This window comes from Tamandua tetradactyla, chromosome Y (assembly GCF_023851605.1).
Source record: "Tamandua tetradactyla isolate mTamTet1 chromosome Y, mTamTet1.pri, whole genome shotgun sequence".
Taxonomy (NCBI): Eukaryota; Metazoa; Chordata; class Mammalia; order Pilosa; family Myrmecophagidae; genus Tamandua; species Tamandua tetradactyla.
The window spans coordinates 7,903,755-7,919,319 of record NC_135354.1 but is presented as its reverse complement, the minus strand read 5'-3'; the positions used below and the strand labels follow the sequence as shown (position 1 = coordinate 7,919,319).

Genomic DNA, 15,565 nt, shown 5'->3' with positions numbered 1-15,565 from the left:
TGTGAGATGGATGTGGAACAGGATTTAGCACAGGATGGGACACAAAATGTGGTGATGCATTGCAGTGCATGTATAGTTGCAGTTGGGGATTCTATGCTGGTGCCTGTAAGCATGGTTGCCCAGTAGTGGTGAAGGACATGGCTGTGTGGTAGGGAGATGTGACTCCACCAATTCCAGGTGGGTCTTCACTAGTTTACTGGAATCCTTTAAAACAGGAAACATTTTGGAGGGAGATAGAACAATGATCTGAGAGCCCAGGAGCCAATGACCTTTGGAGATGAAAAAGAAAACAACCCCTGGGGAAGCTTCATGAAACAAGAACCCTGGATAGAAAGCTAGAAGACATCACCATGTCACTATGTGCCTTTCCAGTTGAGAGAGAAAAACAATGAACTTCATAAGCCTTTCTTGAGTGAAGGTAACCTCTTGTTGACCCCAAAAATTTGGACATTTTTATAGATTTGCTTTAATTGGGATATTTTCATGGCCTTAGAACTGTAAACTAGGAAATTAATACCCCATTTTAAAAGCCATTCATTTCTGCTATATCACATTCTGGCAGCTAACAAACTAGACAATGACCATCTATTTTACTTCTAGGTAACCAATGATCTACAAGCCAATGCCACAAATCAGCATTATTTTGATTGCTGCTTTGAATCTGCTGTCTATTATGTTAGCCATGCACACCTTGTCTATGGTGATTAACTATGAACACATGGCTCCGGCCAACTTGGGATCCATTCATCTCTATTCTATTTAAGGATTCCAGCTCAGTGACCAATTCCCTCAGTAAGGTCTGACCTATAGAGAAGTGCAGCTACATTCTTCAGGAATGATGGAGTAAGTCACACAAATTTGTTTCTCAAGTATTTGGTGAAAGATGTGTCCTCTAGTCATTCCTAGGGTGGGTGAGCTGGTCTTTCATGTTACTCCTCTCTAACATTACAATTGCTGTAAGACTGTGGATCTCCTCATCTGCATTATACTCAGCAGTTCTGGCATTTTGACTTCAGGAAATGTCAGCAACTTTTGATCCACATTTCATCCAACCATTCAAACAGATAATACCTTTTTTAACCCCTGAGCAATAACATTGAAAGAAGAATCTCTGCTTAGTGGGCTCATATCAGTAAGTTCAATAAGTTGAACCAACTTTTTATTCCTTCCTTAAACACTTAATATCCATCCCCACACATATTCCCATGATTTCTGTCTATGTAGGTTGGAAAATGCATGAAGTTCTTTTGATGTATACCATACCTCCTCATGGATCCCACTTTGTACCTCATTTTTCTGGTCTGTCTGGACTTTATATTAGTTATCAATCTTGAATAAAAGGAATGGCAGGGGTGGGTCATGAAAATAAATAGATGTGTCTTTCAAGCCAATTACCTCGGGTATTTCATTGCAGTTTCCTCTGGTGAAACAGACAGAGGAGAGAGGGCTCTTTCCACAGGAGAGGTGGTTACAGGGTTATCAGGCACTGAAGGATTAATCTCCTTTTGTGTAGGTTGGATGAGAGACTCTTCTGGGCAGACTGGACTGAAAAACTGTGTCCTTAAGGCAAGCTGGTGGCTGGGAGCATCTTTCTTCAAGGCAATCCATTAAAATTCTATCTAGACAAGGTTCAGTAGATTCCAAGGAATCTGCCTCCCCTTTGGCATTATCAAGGTCATATATCTCAATCTCAGGTTTCAGATCCCATTCTTTTCCAATCAAAGTCCTTACTTTAGCAGTAGACAAGCTCAAGGTTGAGATTTCAGTTCATGTTGTAAATCTCTATTCACACAATGCTGCTTTGCAACTGGTTTACAGAGATCTCAAGTCTACAACCACAGTAAATAAAATTTTTTTTCAGGGCAAATATGGAAAATTTATGTAATTAATTCAGCACTTAAGTTTCAAATTTGAAGTCTTCAGCTCATCCCTTTCCCTCATTACTATCCAGCATATCTAACAACCAGCCAACAACATTATACCTCTTAATTCCACAGAACTCCATAAAAAATGTTATTCTAGTTTGTTATTTGCCAGAATGCAATATACGAGAGACAGAATTACTTCTAAAAGGAGGAATTCATTAAGTTGCAAGTTTACAGTTATAAGACCTTCAAAGTGTCCCAATTAAAGCAAGTCTATAAGAATGTTCAAATTATGGCACCAACGAGAGGTGACCTTCATTTAAGAGGCCAATGAATGGCTCGAGCTGGAGGCAGGCAGGGCTGGAGAGGCTGCACCCAGGACATGGAGCAGCTCAGACGTGGTGAATAATAGTTCTGCAAGTCTGAAATAAAAATGGCCCCAATAAAACTACATTGCATAAAATGAGAAATAGGCAGAATGGAAAGAGTAAAAAAGTAGAAGAGGCAGAACCTGAAGAATTTTTGGTGGAAAAAGTACTGGATAATGTGTAGTAAATGGGAAGGTGGAGTATTTCCTGAAGAGGAAGGGATTTACAGATGCTGACAATTCTTGGGAGCCTGAAGAAAATTTAGTTTGCCCAGAGTTAATTGAAGCATTACTTAATTCTCAAAAAGCTGGTTAAAAAAAGATGGTAGAAAAGGAAATCATTATCTGACAGTGAATCTGATGACAGCAAATCAAAGAAGAAAAGAGATGCTGCTGACAAACCAAGAGGCTTTGCAAGAGGTCTTGATCCTGAGCGAATAATTGGTTGCACAGACAGCAGTGGAGAATTAATGTTTCTCATGAAATGGAAAGATTCAGATGAGGCAGACTTGGTGCTGGCCAAAGAGGCAAACATGAAGTGTCCTCAAATTGCAATTGCTTTTTATGAAGAGAGACTAACTTGGCATTCTTGTACAGAAGATGAAGCTCAATAATGTTTGGGTTGCTTTATATATATATAATCTGGGTCTTGGTTTTTTTAATTTATTAGTGTGAAGAATATTCTACTGGAAATCAAGTTTGCTATGCTTGTTTTGAAGTAGTATTATTGGGAGAGTTGTTAGGTATTTTGGTGGCTATTGGTTTTGTTGTTTTTGCATCAATATCACTGGTTACTTTGAATAAATAAAAGCTTTCTGTAGTTGCATCGTTTATCAGAAAATTTAAAAAAGTCAATGAAGTTTAGAGTTTTTCTCTCAATTGGAAAGGCACATTTTGAACATCACAATGACTTCTACCTTTCTCTTCAGTCTTTTGTTTCATTAAGCTCCCTCTGTGGTGTTTTCCAAAGGTCTATGTGGCTCTCCTGGTTCTCTTCACTCTCACCATACTCTCCATAATGCTTCCCTGTAAAGGATTCCAGTAAACTAAACATGACCCACCTGGAATGGGTGGAGTCACATCTGCATCTAATCAAAGTTAATACCTACAACTGGCTGAGTCACATCTCCATGGGAATAATCAAACAAGTTTCCAAACTGTAGTGCTGAATGGGGATTAAAAGAAACTGTTAATGCTACCTCCATAAAACAGATTAGGCATTGAAGCATGGCTTTTCTAGGGCACATAATCTTTTCAAACAGCACAAGTGTCATAAACACTCTCACCCAGAGCCTTGCATAATGATAAGTGTACAATTAAGAGAATCTAATGGTGATATTTTGAGTATCTCTTACACAAACTCTTAATGAACTATAGTGTCATCTTGATTATTGAAAACAGAGTCATTAGTGCCTCTGAGTATATTCAGATAAAAAAATTCACTGTAAAAACCCATTTTTAAATTCTGTTTCTGAAGAATCGCTTCTGGTACCATGTTGTACCAGAACCAACAAGAGATATCTGCAAATATGAGACATCTAAATGTTTCTCATGAACCATGGGAATGGAAGACTCCAAAATATGTGAATCTGGCAGGTCTGATGAAGGGTTTGAAAAATTCCATAGGTGAGGCTTGCTGGCTGAAGAAGCAGTGAGTTTTCTTCTTCCTTAAAAACTTTTCAGTGATTTGATGATCACATTTTGGGAATGACTTAGCTGAACACAGATGTAATAAGCCACAGAAGCAATCAGTTGATGACGATTTAATACACCAGTCTTCCTGTTTATCAACCAGCCACAAAATACCCTTGTAGCAACATTCTGGCCAGATCTTGCCTGACCAGACAACCACATAATCATTTGGCAAGATGACACATCTAACCCTCACACTTTCTGAGGTGAGTAGGTCAATGCAAAAAATGGATTCTATCCTTCTTCTGCATTTTTAGCACTTGGATTTCAGGATAACAACTGAAACCGTCTGTGCATATTTCTTCACATGAAAAGAAAGCACAATGGTTATCACTGTCTTTCTTTAAGCTTCCTATTATTAAAAAATAGGGGATCAGGACAGTGATCTTCAAACAAATGAAATTCAATATTTAAAGTTGATAGCAGAAATATGAGACTGGAGGAGCCCTAAGCCCTGGATCTCAAGCTTGACAATAATCTGTATATTCTCAGATGTCCAATAGATTTTCCCCAAGTGGCCATTATTTGTCATTTCCAAACCATTCAGGGCAACTACAAATAAAATGTCACATAATATTTATTCTTCATATATTATCTAAACCACCCTATCTTTTCCTAATTTTAGAAAAGTTATTTAAAATTTCCACACTTAACAAATGTGGCAAAAATTTTCTAGACATCTTTTCATACATAATTTTCTTATTCTGGTTCTAATACATTCTCATATTTGTTTAGTTTTCTGAGGTACTTCTGCCTAGTTTTGTTGGGTGTCTAGCCTTTCTGAGAGTGAAATAAATATCTTTTTTCAAAAAATAGTGAGAAATGGACACACCATTCAGGACACAATTTCTAATAAAACAATAGCTTTTACAACTGTGCATTCATTTTAAAGATTCTCTTTTATTCAAAGTAGTTAGATGAATATCATTTTTAAGATTCTCAAGATTTGGATAGAAAGAAGGAATTTATATGGAAAGGTAAAAAATTAGATGAACAGATAAATTTTATTGTACATTTCAAAGTTTTCACTTTCTTAACAGATAATTTAAAACTATACAGTAATAGTGGCAGTTTGAAGTATTATGTACCCCAGGAAAGCCATCTCCTTTACTCTTCATTCAATATTGCTGGATGGGACTTTCTGATTCATTCCATGGAGATCTGACCCACCCAACTGTCAGTGGCAAATTTTTATTAGACAGTTGCAATGGAGATGTCTTCACCCATTCAAGATAGGGTGGTTTACTGAGTTCTTTAAGAGGAAACCATTTTGAAAAAATCTTAGGGTCACCAGAATCAACAGAACACCAGTACCAACAGAACCTACACAGCTAGAAACCTCTGGAGCAGAAGGAAAATGTCCTCAGGGAAGTCTTAAGAAATGAGGAGACAGATTAGTAGATGTCACCACGTGCTCTCCCAGTGAGAGAGAAACCCTGATCTTCATCAGCCCTTTCTTTGGGGCTAAAGTTTCTTTCTCTGGATGCCTTAATGTGGACATTTTCATGGCCTTAGAACTGTAAATTTTCAACTTAATAAATACCCCTTTTAAAAGCCATTCACTTTGGTATGTTGTAATTTGGCAGCTTCAACAAACTAAAACAGATTTTGTATGAAGAAGTGGGGTGCTGCTGTGGTTTGAAAATAAACAATATTAGAATGCTTTTTAAATGGATCAGGGGAAGCTTTGGAAGAGTTGTGAGGTCTTAATAGAGAAGGCCTAGAATTCTTTGAAAAGACTGTTGGTAGAAATGTGGAATCTAAACATTCCTCTAAAAGACCTTAGACAAATGATGCATGTGTTATTACAAACTAGAAGGAAGGTGATCCTTGCTTTAAACTGGCAAAAACATGGAAATATTGACTGGCTTTGGATGGAAGGCAGATCATAAAATCCATGATTTGATACTTAGAGGAAGAGATTTCCAAATTAAATATGGAAAATGCAGCCTGGTTAATCCTTGAAATATATAGTGGAATGTGAGAAAAAGATAAGCTGAGAACTGAACTCTTGGTATAAAGAAACCAGAATTGATGGTCTGTAAAATTATGAGAATGAAAGGCACAGTAGAACAGATGAAAAAAAATGAAACCTGCAATGTTGGATTTCAAGAGGCAGAAGAAAGGATTAGTGAATTGGAAGATGGGACATCTGAAATCTGACAAGCAAAAGAAAATATAGAGAAAAGAATGGAAAAATATCAGCAGTGTCTCAGGAAATTGAATGGCAACAAGAAGCTCAATATACATGTTGTGGGTGTTAAAGGAGAAGAGAAGAGAAAAGGAGGGAAAGACTAATGGAGGAAATTATCACTGAAAATTTCCCATTATAAAAGACATAAAATTACAAATCCAAGAAGTGCAGTGTACCCAAAACAGAATAGATCCAAATGGATATACTTGAAGAGACTTACTAATGAGATTGTCATATGTCAAAGGGAAAGAATTTTGAAAGCAGCAGAAAAGCAATCCATCACATGCAAGGGAATCTCAATAAGACTGTGTAGATTTCTCAGCAGAAATCATGAAATTGAGAAGACAGTGGCATGATATATTTAAGATCCTAAAAGAGAAAAACTGTCAACCAGGAATTCCATATCCAGCAAAATTTTCCTTGAAAAGTGAAGGGAAATTAAAACATTTTCAGACAAAACAATTACTGAGAGAATATGTGACCAAGTGATCTGCTGCAAGAAATACTAAAGAGAGCACTAGAAGGAGATAGGAAAAGACAAGGAGAGAGGTGTGGAAAAGAGTGTAGAAATGGAAATTATCAGTAAAGGTAAAAAGTGGAAAAAAGACATAAAAAATACAAAAGGCAAAATGGTAGAAGAAAGTACTGCCCTTACAATAATAACCCTAAATGTTAATGGATTAAACTCCACAATCAAAAGACACAGAATGACATAATGGATTAAAAACAGGATCCATCTACAGTCTATAGGAGACACATTTTAGATGCAAGGACAAACAGGTTGAAAGTGAAATGCTGGGAAAAGAGATTTCATGCAAACAACAATCAGAAAAGCGCAGGAGTAGCTATACTAATATCCAACAAATTAGACTTCAAATAAAAGTAGTTAAAAGAAAAAAAGAAGGAAACTATTATTAATAAATGGAACAATTCAACAAGAAGACATAACAATCATAAATATTTATGCACTTAGCCAGAGTGCTCCAAAATACATGAGGCAAACACTGAAAACATGAAAAGAGAAATAGACATAACTGAAAGCTTGGAATAGGACATTTTTTAAAGTTTTTTCCAGGTTAGTGTGATGCCTCCAATAAATCCCAGAGTGATTTTAACAGTGAATAAAGAAGTATTTGCAAAGTCTCATTGGGGGAATGATGAGAAAGGAGAAAATTCAACTTCCCCATTTGGAAATTTCTGATATTCTCACAAGACAGTGGGGACAACTAAATCAATAGGCCAAGATCTCAATCTTGAGATTTCTTTATAAGAAGCTTATCCCCTAAGGATAGGCTAAGACTACTTAAAATTAGGCCTAAGAATCACCCCCAGAGAACCTCCTTTGTGGCTCAGATGTGGTCTCTCTCTCCTTAGCCAAAATGGCAAGCAAACTCACTGCCCTCCCCTGTCTCTACATGGGACATGACTCCCAGAGGTGTAAACCTCCCTGACAATGTGAGACAGAATGAGCTGGGACTCAGCATCAAGAGACTGAGAAAATATTCTTGACTGAAAAGTGTAAGAAAGGAGATAAAATAAAATGTCAGTGGCTGAAGGATTTCAAACAGAGTTGAGAGGTTATCCTGGAGTTTATCTTTATGCATTATAGAGATCTCCTTTTTAGTTTAGGGTGTATTAGAGTGGCTAGAGGGAAGTGTCTGGAACTGTATAGCTGTATTCCAGTAACCATGTTTCTTGAAGATGATTGTAGAACAACTTTCACAATGTGATTGTGCAATTGTGAAAACCTTGTGTCTGATGACCAGAAATGGAACATTTTAAAAAGAGGAGTTTAACAAGTTGCACTTTACATTTTAAGACCAATTAAATAAAATCTATAGAAATGTCCAATCTAAGGCATCCAGGGACACACACCTTGGTTCAAGAAGGGCAATGTGTTCAGGATTTATCTCAGCTGGAAGGGTACATGGTGAAATCTGCTATCCTCTTCTGGATTCTTGTTCATGAAGCTCTGCATGGGATATTTTCCTTCTTCATCTCCAAAGACCTTTGGCTGGTGTACAGTGTGATTCTCTCCTTCATTCTCTCATGGTTCTATTGCTCTCTCTTCATTCTCCAAATGGAACTGTCTCCAAAATGTCTCTTCTTTTATAGGATTCCAGTAAACTAATCAAGACCCACATAGAATGGTGGAGACACATCTCCATCTAATCAAATTTAGTACCCATAAATGATTGAGTCTTATCTCTGTGGAGACAACCCAATCAAATTTCCAACCTAAAGTACTGAATAGGGATTATAAAAACCATTGCTCCCATATGACTGATTAGGATTTTTGCACATGAGCTTCTTTACCTGAGAACTCTGAAGACTGTCCTTTAGCCAAGGCTGAATGCTAGGAACTTACCTGTCTCTGGTTAAAACACTGAGTAAAGATTTCCCACATAGATGGCATTTCTAAGATTTCACTACAATGTGTGTTCTCTTATGTTTTCTGAGGTTAGAATAATGGGTAAAGACTTTCTGACATAAATGACATTTATAAGGTTTCTCTCCAGTGTGAGTTTTCTCATGCGTTTAAGGTTACAATAATGGGTGAAGACTTTACCACAGAGATAAATTCATAACGTTTCTCTCCTGTGTGAATTCTCTTATGATTTCTAAGGGCACGACATTGAGTGAAGGCTTTCCCACATAGATGGCATTCATAAGGTTTCTCTCCAGTGTGAATTCTCTCATGTGCTTTAAGATAAGAGCCAAGAGTGAAAGCTTTCCCACACTGATGGCATTCATATGGTTTCTGTCCAGTATGAATTCTCTCATGTGCTCTAAGATAAGAAGAAAAACTGAAGGTTTTTCCACATAGATGACATTCATAGGGTTTCTCTCCAGTGTGAGTGCTCTCATGTCGTCTAAGGCTAGAACATTGAGTGAAGGCTTACCACAATGATGACATACATAAGGTTTTTCTCCAGTGTGAATTCTCTCATGTTGTCTAAGGGTAGAACATCGAGTGAAGGCTTTCCCACATAGATGACATTCATATGGTTTCTCTCCAGTGTGAATTCTCTCATGTTCTCTAAGATAAAAAGGAAAGCTGAAGGTTTTCCCACATAGATGGCATTCATAGGGCTTCTCTCCAGTGTGAGTGTTCTCATGTCGTCTAAGTCCAGAATATTGAGTGAAGACTTTACCACATAGATGACATATAACGTTTCTCCCAGTATGAATTCTTTCATGTTGTCTAAGGGCAGAACACTGAATAAAGGCTTTTCCACATATATGACATTCATAAGGATTCTCTTCAGTGTGAATTCTCTCATGTACACCAAATAAGAATGAAGAGTGAAGTCTTTACCACATATATGACATACATAAGGTTTCTCTTCAGTGTGAATTCTCTCATATTGTCTCTGTTCAGAATACTAGTAAAGGCTTTCCCACAAAGATGATATTCACAGGTCTTCTCTCCAATGTGAATTCCATTGTAATGTGCATGGCCAGAGTTTTGAACAAAGGATTTCTCAATTAGATGGCATTCATATGACTTACTTCTAGTGTGAAAATGCTTTTGTTGATTAAAAGGTGATTGGTCATCGAGGGCTTTTCCAAATAGATTGCTGAGGTAGGGTTTCCTTCCCTTGTGATTTAGTACATGTTGAGTCACTCTGGAACTGTGAGTACAATCTTCTGGAAATTCACTACATACAATGCCATTCTTTTGAAAATGAGAATTCTGCCTCTAGGATGTAGAGGAAAGAGTGTAAGAGGTTTGTCCATAAATATTAATTCATATACATATGAACTCTAAATCAATCAGTGACATTCTCCAATTAAAATATTTCTGTTATTTATAAATCATGTTATTCTCTTGTATGTTCAAAGACCTACTCTTTTGTAGCATCTCAACTGCTGAACTATCTAATCAGTTTTGAAGACTTTATAATGTCTCAAAGATTGAGTATATGAGCATTACTTATAGAATTATCTTTTTATAAAAAATATAATAAGTTTATACTAATGTGTTGCAATTAGTTTTTCTCTAAGTTCAAATGATCACAGTCTCTTCCTGAATTAGCACTTCAACAAATTTACAGTTAGGTGGTTGTACTGAATTCTTAATTTATTCCACTCCTAGGTATCTATTGGAAGACCAGGGTTTACAACCATGATGCTTACCAATGACATGACGTTAGATATGTCGTTTTTGCAGATAGAATGCATGGACAGCATTTCTTGTTTTTTAAGACTACTTTCCCTGCCTGAAAGAATTGAAAAACCAATTAATTGCTAGACCAACATTAAGGAAGTGAATATGCTAAAGCAATACACATAGCCCTATAATTGTTTCCAATATGACAGTTATCTGAGAAAGAATATTAAAGATTATTTCAGGTGGTAGAAACCTTTATATGACATGAACAATTAGAAAATATTTCAAGATTGAATTATAAGAAAAATTATTTCAAAAAATAATATTTGGGGAGGTAAAGAGAGGGAAAACCATTGAAGACAAGGACCAGGAAAAGGGCCATAAGCAAAAATTTAAATCCAACTGTCCATAAATATCAATTTTGCCAAAGACACAAACATTTGAATACAAATTGAAAATAAATGAAAATATGACCACATATATACACTACATTTCAGAAAATATAACTTGCAGAAATTTGCAGGGGATATTTTCAAGAACTGGCTCACTCAATGACAAGGTTCCTCCTTGCCCTGAAGCACATGTTCCAAGAGCTCACCTGAATTCTGGCTTTGGAACAATCCAATTCCTTCTTCCCACAGTTCCTCCCCTTGAACCAGTTTTGAAGCTATGTCTGATTTACAGACAGGATAGCCTGTTTGTGGGAAAAAAAAACAAAGGAAATTTTCAGTCCTGTGCATTTAACAGTGTATAATCAAGAAGTCTAGTGAAAGTGATTGTGTTAGACTACAAGCTGCCATAATGTGATATACCAGAACTGGAATAGCTTTTATAAAGGGGAATTTAATAAGTCACAATTTATAGTTCTAAGGACATGAAAGTGTCCAATTAAGGCAGCAACAAAAAATTACCTTCACTCTAGAAAGGCTGATGAGTCAGGAACACCTGTCAGCTGTAAGCATATGGCTAGCATCTACTGCTTCCTTGCTCCTGGGCTCCATTGCCTTCAGCTTCTGTTCCTGTGGGTGTTCTCACTTTACTTCTCCAGGGCTGGCTTTCATCTCTTGGCTTCCCTTGGCTGTCTTCAGGTTCTGCCTTGCTTAATATCTTATGGAAATATCTGCTGGGCTCTAAATATCTTTGTCTCTATTCTCCACATGTTTGCATCTCTGTCAGCCCTGCAGTAAAGTTTCTATTGACTCTGATGCTTCTGTCATTTCTGATTCTTTCCAAAATGTTTCTCTTCTAAAGGATTCAATAAACTAATCAAGCCCACCTGGATGTGTTGAGTCCTATCTCCATTGTCAAACCCCCCCAATAGGTGAGACAAATCTCCATGGAGATAGTTAATCAAAATTTCCAACCCATATTATTGAATCAAGATAAAAGAAACAGCTCCTCCTACAAGATTGAATCAGGATTAAAACTTTTCTGGTACATAACACTTTCAAACTGGCACATTCCTCCCTCTGGACCTCATAAAAGATGTATTTTTTCAATACACAAAATACATTCTCTCTATCACAATATCACAAAAACCTAAACCATTTCAGTAACATACAAATACAATAAAAAGTTACAGCCAGTAAAAAATTTCAACAAACTCAATTATAGGTATGGTCTGTTCTAAGACAAAAAATTTCCTCTGGCTCTGAATGTGAAACTTAGAACAAGTTATCTGCTTACAATGTACAAAGGAGGGACAATCATAGGATAATGTTTCTATTGCTATAGGGAGAAATCAAAAGGTAAAAAGGGGTCACTGGACTCATATAGTTCTGAAAACCTACATGGTAATCTCTATTAGATTCAATTCTGAGAGGCATTTATCCTTTCAGCAGAAGCAGCAGTCCCACCATTCCAAGGGCCTAAGTGGTGGCCTTGCTCTGTCTCTCCAAATACTGGGTTGTTTTTACAAAAATGAGTTCTTGGGAGCTACATATTTTTCAAAATTCTACCTTTCCAGACTTGGGCAGCACCCAGGATCTTTGCCATCTTTGGGGCATATGCTCAAGCCTCCAGAAGAATGGTATGGTAACCAGGATTCCCCCAATTCCCCTCAATGCACTCAACCCTCTCTGAGGCCTGAGGGCACATCTTCCTGAATAATGAAGCAGAAGGCCCCCTCTGCTTCCAGGTCAAATGCACCCTCTCCACATATATGTGTGGGTGCACTTTCCTGACCCAAGGTTTCCTGTGCCCAGACCTTAGTTCATTGGTAAACTAAAACTAGTTAGCCTCTGAAGACATTTTTCTTTCACATTGTCCCTTTAGTCCAGATAGGCAATGGTTCCTTTTATACAAATCCCACAAGACCCTTGTTGGTTTTCTATGCAATATGATAGGATCATGTGATCAGATAAAATGACTTCCACAAATCCTTTTTGGATAACTCATCTCCAATCTTTGCTTGGTATGTAATGTCTGACTGCTTTCCTGCTTGGATAAATCCTCATGTGGGTCCTATTAACAGGAGTCTCATTTGTGGAAGCCAAAAATTTTCCAGAACACCAATTTTTGTTTTCTTTGTACCCAAGAGTTCAGTTCTCAGCTTACCTCTTTCCTCTCACAGTTTACTATAGCCTTCAAGGAAGAGCCAGCCTGAATTTTCTACATTTAGTTTGGAAATTTCTTCTCCAACTTCATGACTCTCAAATTTGCTTCCATCTACAAATACTGCCTTCCTTCCAATTTGGAATGATATGCACATCATTTCTGTATAAAGCCTTATCAGAGGTTCTATAGAGTCCACATTTCTCAGACAGTCTCTTCAAAGCATTCTGTGCCTTCTTTAACAAGGTTTTTACAATTATTCCAGAATATTTCTTTTCCATTTAAGAAGCTGTTCCAACATGTTTGGTATTTGAAAACAGCAAAAGCACCCACTTCTGGTATCAAATTCTGTGACAGTTTTCAAGCTGCCAGAATATGCTATACCAGAATTGTAATGGCTTTTATAAAGCAGAATTTAATAAATTAAAAGTTTACAGTTCTAAGGATGTGAAGGTGTCAAAAAATAAGGCATCAACAAGAGGTTACCTTCACTGAAGAAGGGCTGATGTGTTGAAACAGCTCTGTCAGCTGGGTAGTCATGTGGCTGCATCATCTAGTCACTTGCTCTGGGATCCATTGCTTTCAGCCTCTGTTCCTGTGAGTGTTTCTCACTTTACTTCTCCAGGCTTGCATCTCATGGCTCTTCCAGGTTCTGGCTTGCCTAATATCTTATGGCAACATCTGCTGGACTCTAATTCTCAAATATCTGTGTTTCTGTTCTCCACATGTTGCATTGGTGAAACTACTGTGATATTTCTGTGGGCTCTGAGGCTTTCTCATTTCTATTTTCAAAACATTTCCTCTTTTAAAGGATTCCAGTAAATTAATCAAATCCACATGGAATGAGTTGTTACATCTTAATTTAAATAAAAGTCACACCCACAATTGGTGTGTCATGTCACAATGGGATGATCTAATCAAAAGTTCTCAAGCTATACTACTGAATAAAGTTAAAAGAAACAACCACTCCCAAAAGATGGATCAGGATTAAAATATGGCTTTTCTGGGCACATAATATTTTCAAATGGGTATAGTGATGTTCTAAGTTTCTTATGGTGCTTTAGCAAAAATCATGAAAGTGGTTGGCTTAAAAAATGGAAACTTATTTAATATAGTTTTGAAGCCAAGAAAATGTCCAAATCAAAGCATAATTGAGACAATGTTTTCTCCCCAACATTGGCATTCTGGAGCTGGCATATGCTGACTCTGGTTCCTTAGCCTGTCATATGTCAAGGCACAAGGCAGCATCACCTGGTCTCTTCTTCCAATTCTGAGTTTCATTCATTTCATCTTATATCAATGGCTCTTTATATCTGAATTTGAATTCTATTCTCTTTAAAGTATGTCAGTAATAGGATTAAAACACATCCATTTTGGTGGTACATTCCTAACTGAAGGAACCTCACCAAAAGGTCATACTTACAATTGGTATATAAGCACAGGTATGGATTTTAGTTAACAAAATGTTTTCTGGGTACATCCAACTTCAAAGCACCACACTATACCTCTGGACCACAGAAACACTTTTTTCTTCTATGGCAAAATACATCCACTACATTAAAATATCCTCAAAAATCTTAAACAATTTCAGAAGCAATGCTAGTACAAGGTCCATTCAAAATTCATTATGGGTATGGTCTGTCCTAGAATACAAGTCTCCTCTGCTGTGCCCTTGTGAAATCTAGAGAAGAATATACAATGGAGGGACAAGCATAAAATAAACATTTCCATTTATAGCTTGAAATAAAGGAAAACACAGCTCATGGTTTCAAACCCACAAGGCATACTCCATTACATCTCAAGGTCAGAGAGTCACAAATGACATGAAATTTTGTCCTCCAAGATGATGAAGTGGCAACTGCAGCCCTTCCAAGTCCTTGTGCACCAGCCATGTTGTCTGTAAACACAAAAGAAGCCTACAACCTCTCAGAATTTGGGGAGGTGGCTGACTGAAATCCATGGGAATAAGCATAACCCTCTTAGAACAGTGAGGTGGCAAAGAGACTCTAAAATCCATGGGTACTGAATCCACCCTCTGAAACAGTGGGTTGGCACTCAACATGGGCTGGGAGGCCAACACACTCCAAGCAAAGAAACAGGCACACCCTTCAACATATATTTGTCAGCCCACCTCTTGTCTGAGAAGTTTTTGGAAGATGTCAGCTCCATGGTTCTGCCCTTGAAGTGTATTTTCCTACAATCTGTCCCTTTTCATGAAGGCTGCCAGTGGTTGTTCATACAGATCTTGCAAAAAACTTGTCAGTTATAAAGTTGAACACAGAGGTCCAAACTATTAGACAGAACAACATTCCACAAATCTTCCTGGAAAACTCACCTCCAATCTTGACTTGAACAGAAATTGCTGATGGTCTCATGTTTAATTAAACCCTCACATGAAGGACTATTGTCAAGGGATTCACTTTCCAAAAGCTCCAAATTCTCCAAACCATCAATTTCTGGTTTCTAAGCCCATGATTTCATTCTTAGCTTATCCCATTCCTCTCACATTTTACTATAAGTCACCATTAGAAACTAGTCTGAACTTTCCATGTTTATCTTGGAAATTGCTTCAGATAAGTATTCTAGTTCATGAATGAAGAACTGCCTTCCACACTACATCAGAACTCAAATATTGACAGAATAATTTTTTCTTGTCTCCATAATACATCATCATTTCCCTCTAGGTATTACTGGAAACTTTCACATTCATATTTCTATGAATGGTTTCTTCAAAGAAATCTAGGCCATTTTCTATAAATGACCTCACAATTCTTCCAGCC

The 15,565-nt window shown here is 37.2% G+C and overlaps 1 protein-coding gene, 1 long non-coding RNA gene and 1 pseudogene across 2 annotated transcripts in view; 1 reads left to right on the top strand and 2 right to left on the bottom strand.

Annotated features, from left to right (window-relative positions):
* Positions 1 to 2,327: 2,327 nt before the first annotated feature.
* LOC143672555 (chromobox protein homolog 3 pseudogene) lies at positions 2,328 to 2,846 on the top strand (annotated as a pseudogene).
* A 5,802-nt stretch (positions 2,847 to 8,648) lies between these two features.
* LOC143672490 (uncharacterized) overlaps positions 8,649 to 15,565 on the bottom strand; it is a 69,375-nt gene continuing 62,458 nt past the window's right edge. Inside the window, 2 exon segments of the mRNA XM_077147123.1 lie at positions 8,649 to 9,016; positions 9,019 to 9,381. Coding sequence (XP_077003238.1) covers positions 8,649 to 9,016; positions 9,019 to 9,381 — 731 coding nt within the window.
* On the bottom strand, positions 9,521 to 11,044 carry LOC143672606 (uncharacterized). Its single transcript, XR_013169911.1, has 3 exons — positions 10,831 to 11,044; positions 10,259 to 10,341; positions 9,521 to 9,821 (listed from the first exon to the last, which is right to left on the bottom strand). It is a non-coding gene; the product is annotated as an uncharacterized LOC143672606 (long non-coding RNA).